The sequence below is a fragment of the Octopus bimaculoides genome, chromosome 13 (assembly GCF_001194135.2).
Source record: "Octopus bimaculoides isolate UCB-OBI-ISO-001 chromosome 13, ASM119413v2, whole genome shotgun sequence".
Classification (NCBI taxonomy): Eukaryota; Metazoa; Mollusca; class Cephalopoda; order Octopoda; family Octopodidae; genus Octopus; species Octopus bimaculoides.
In genome coordinates, this window is record NC_068993.1 from 53,628,568 (window position 1) to 53,630,043 (window position 1,476).

The following is a 1,476-nucleotide window of genomic DNA, read 5'->3' on the forward strand; positions in this document are numbered from 1 at the left end:
CATATAAATATATATATATATGTTTACATGTACATACATACATATGCATGTGTGTGTATGCGTGGTTAGAGACATATAGAGGAAGTTTAGAGAAAGAGAGAATGAGAGAACAGTGCTCTCACCACAAAATATTTGCTAATGATCTTCACCCTCTTTGGTCCGCACACAGCCGAGGCATTCGAACAACATCCGGTTACATTACGGCATCGATGGATGACTGTGCATGATGGGAAATAGACACGATTTTTAGCTTCGTTGTCTTGAATATAGACAATTTCTGGTCGAGGATGTTTACATCTATGCAACGGCGATGATGACATCTCTTGAACATGAGACAACGCTTTGTCCAGTCCTGAAATGAAAGAAAATAGACAACCTTTAGCCAATAGGAACAAGACTACAAAGATCGTCTCTTGCATCTGACTAACAAACTGAAAAGAATACGTACCGAAAAATAAATGGAAGTTTTAATAACACTTGATCAAGATCGTATAAAGATTAAGCTACCTATTAATTCGATATCCAAGCTTATCTATCATCGATTGTGTCTGATATCAAAAATTCCTTTATGCAGTTAATGTCCTTCAGGAAGGTAAGACATTTACGACAGCCATTTTCCTCTGACTGCAAACAGAGAGAAAATGATGTCCAAATGATGGATACAGCATGTCCCGAAAGAGACAGCAAGTGTGTGTGGAGTAAATGTATGTTATTAATATTTAGATTAGATTGAAGCCATGCGGAGGTATCAACTTGAGGAATTTTAGTCGAATGACTCGACCCCAGTACTTATTTTTTAAGCGTGGTATTTCATTTGCTGAACCGCTAAGTTGTGGGGACATAAACACACCAACACCGGTTGTGAAGCTGTGGTTGGGGGACAAATACAGACACACATATACGCGCGCGCAAGCTGGGCTAAATGCTTAGCGGCAATTCGTTTTCTAGTTCTGAATCCGAAATTCCGCTGGGGTCGATATAATACCTTTCATCCGTTCGAAGTCGATAAAATAAGTACGAATTGAACTCTGGGGGGAGATATAATCGACTAACCCACAGCCCCGAAGTTGCTGGCCTTGCGCTAAAATGTGAAATTAAATATATCGTTTACACAGAGACTTGAATCTGTGCTGACACAAGCACATACATACGCATATACACAAACACGGACACCTCTCTTCCCCTCTCCCCCTCACACGCATTCAGAAACCGACACGACGATTGCTTCGTCCGATATTGATAATGTTCAATGAACTTCAAAATGATCGGTGTGACAATTCCTAAATAAAAATAGCTACATGAAACTCTACATTTGTGTCGAGCAATACCTCTGAATGTAGGCCACTCCAACTGACCCAATTTCAACAGAGATAATATAATATAATATAATATAATATAATATAATATAATATAATATAATACAATATAATGTAATAATAATAATAATAATAATAATATATATATATATATATATAT

The 1,476-nt window shown here is 37.3% G+C and overlaps 1 protein-coding gene across 1 annotated transcript in view; it reads right to left on the bottom strand.

Annotated features, from left to right (window-relative positions):
- The window catches only part of LOC106867557 (uncharacterized), a 247,151-nt gene that overhangs the window by 18,764 nt on the left and 226,911 nt on the right, over positions 1 to 1,476 (bottom strand). Inside the window, exon 6 of the mRNA XM_014912465.2 lies at positions 123 to 352. Within this exon, the coding sequence (XP_014767951.2) occupies positions 123 to 352 (230 nt within the window). The remainder of the gene's footprint in view (positions 1 to 122; positions 353 to 1,476) is intronic.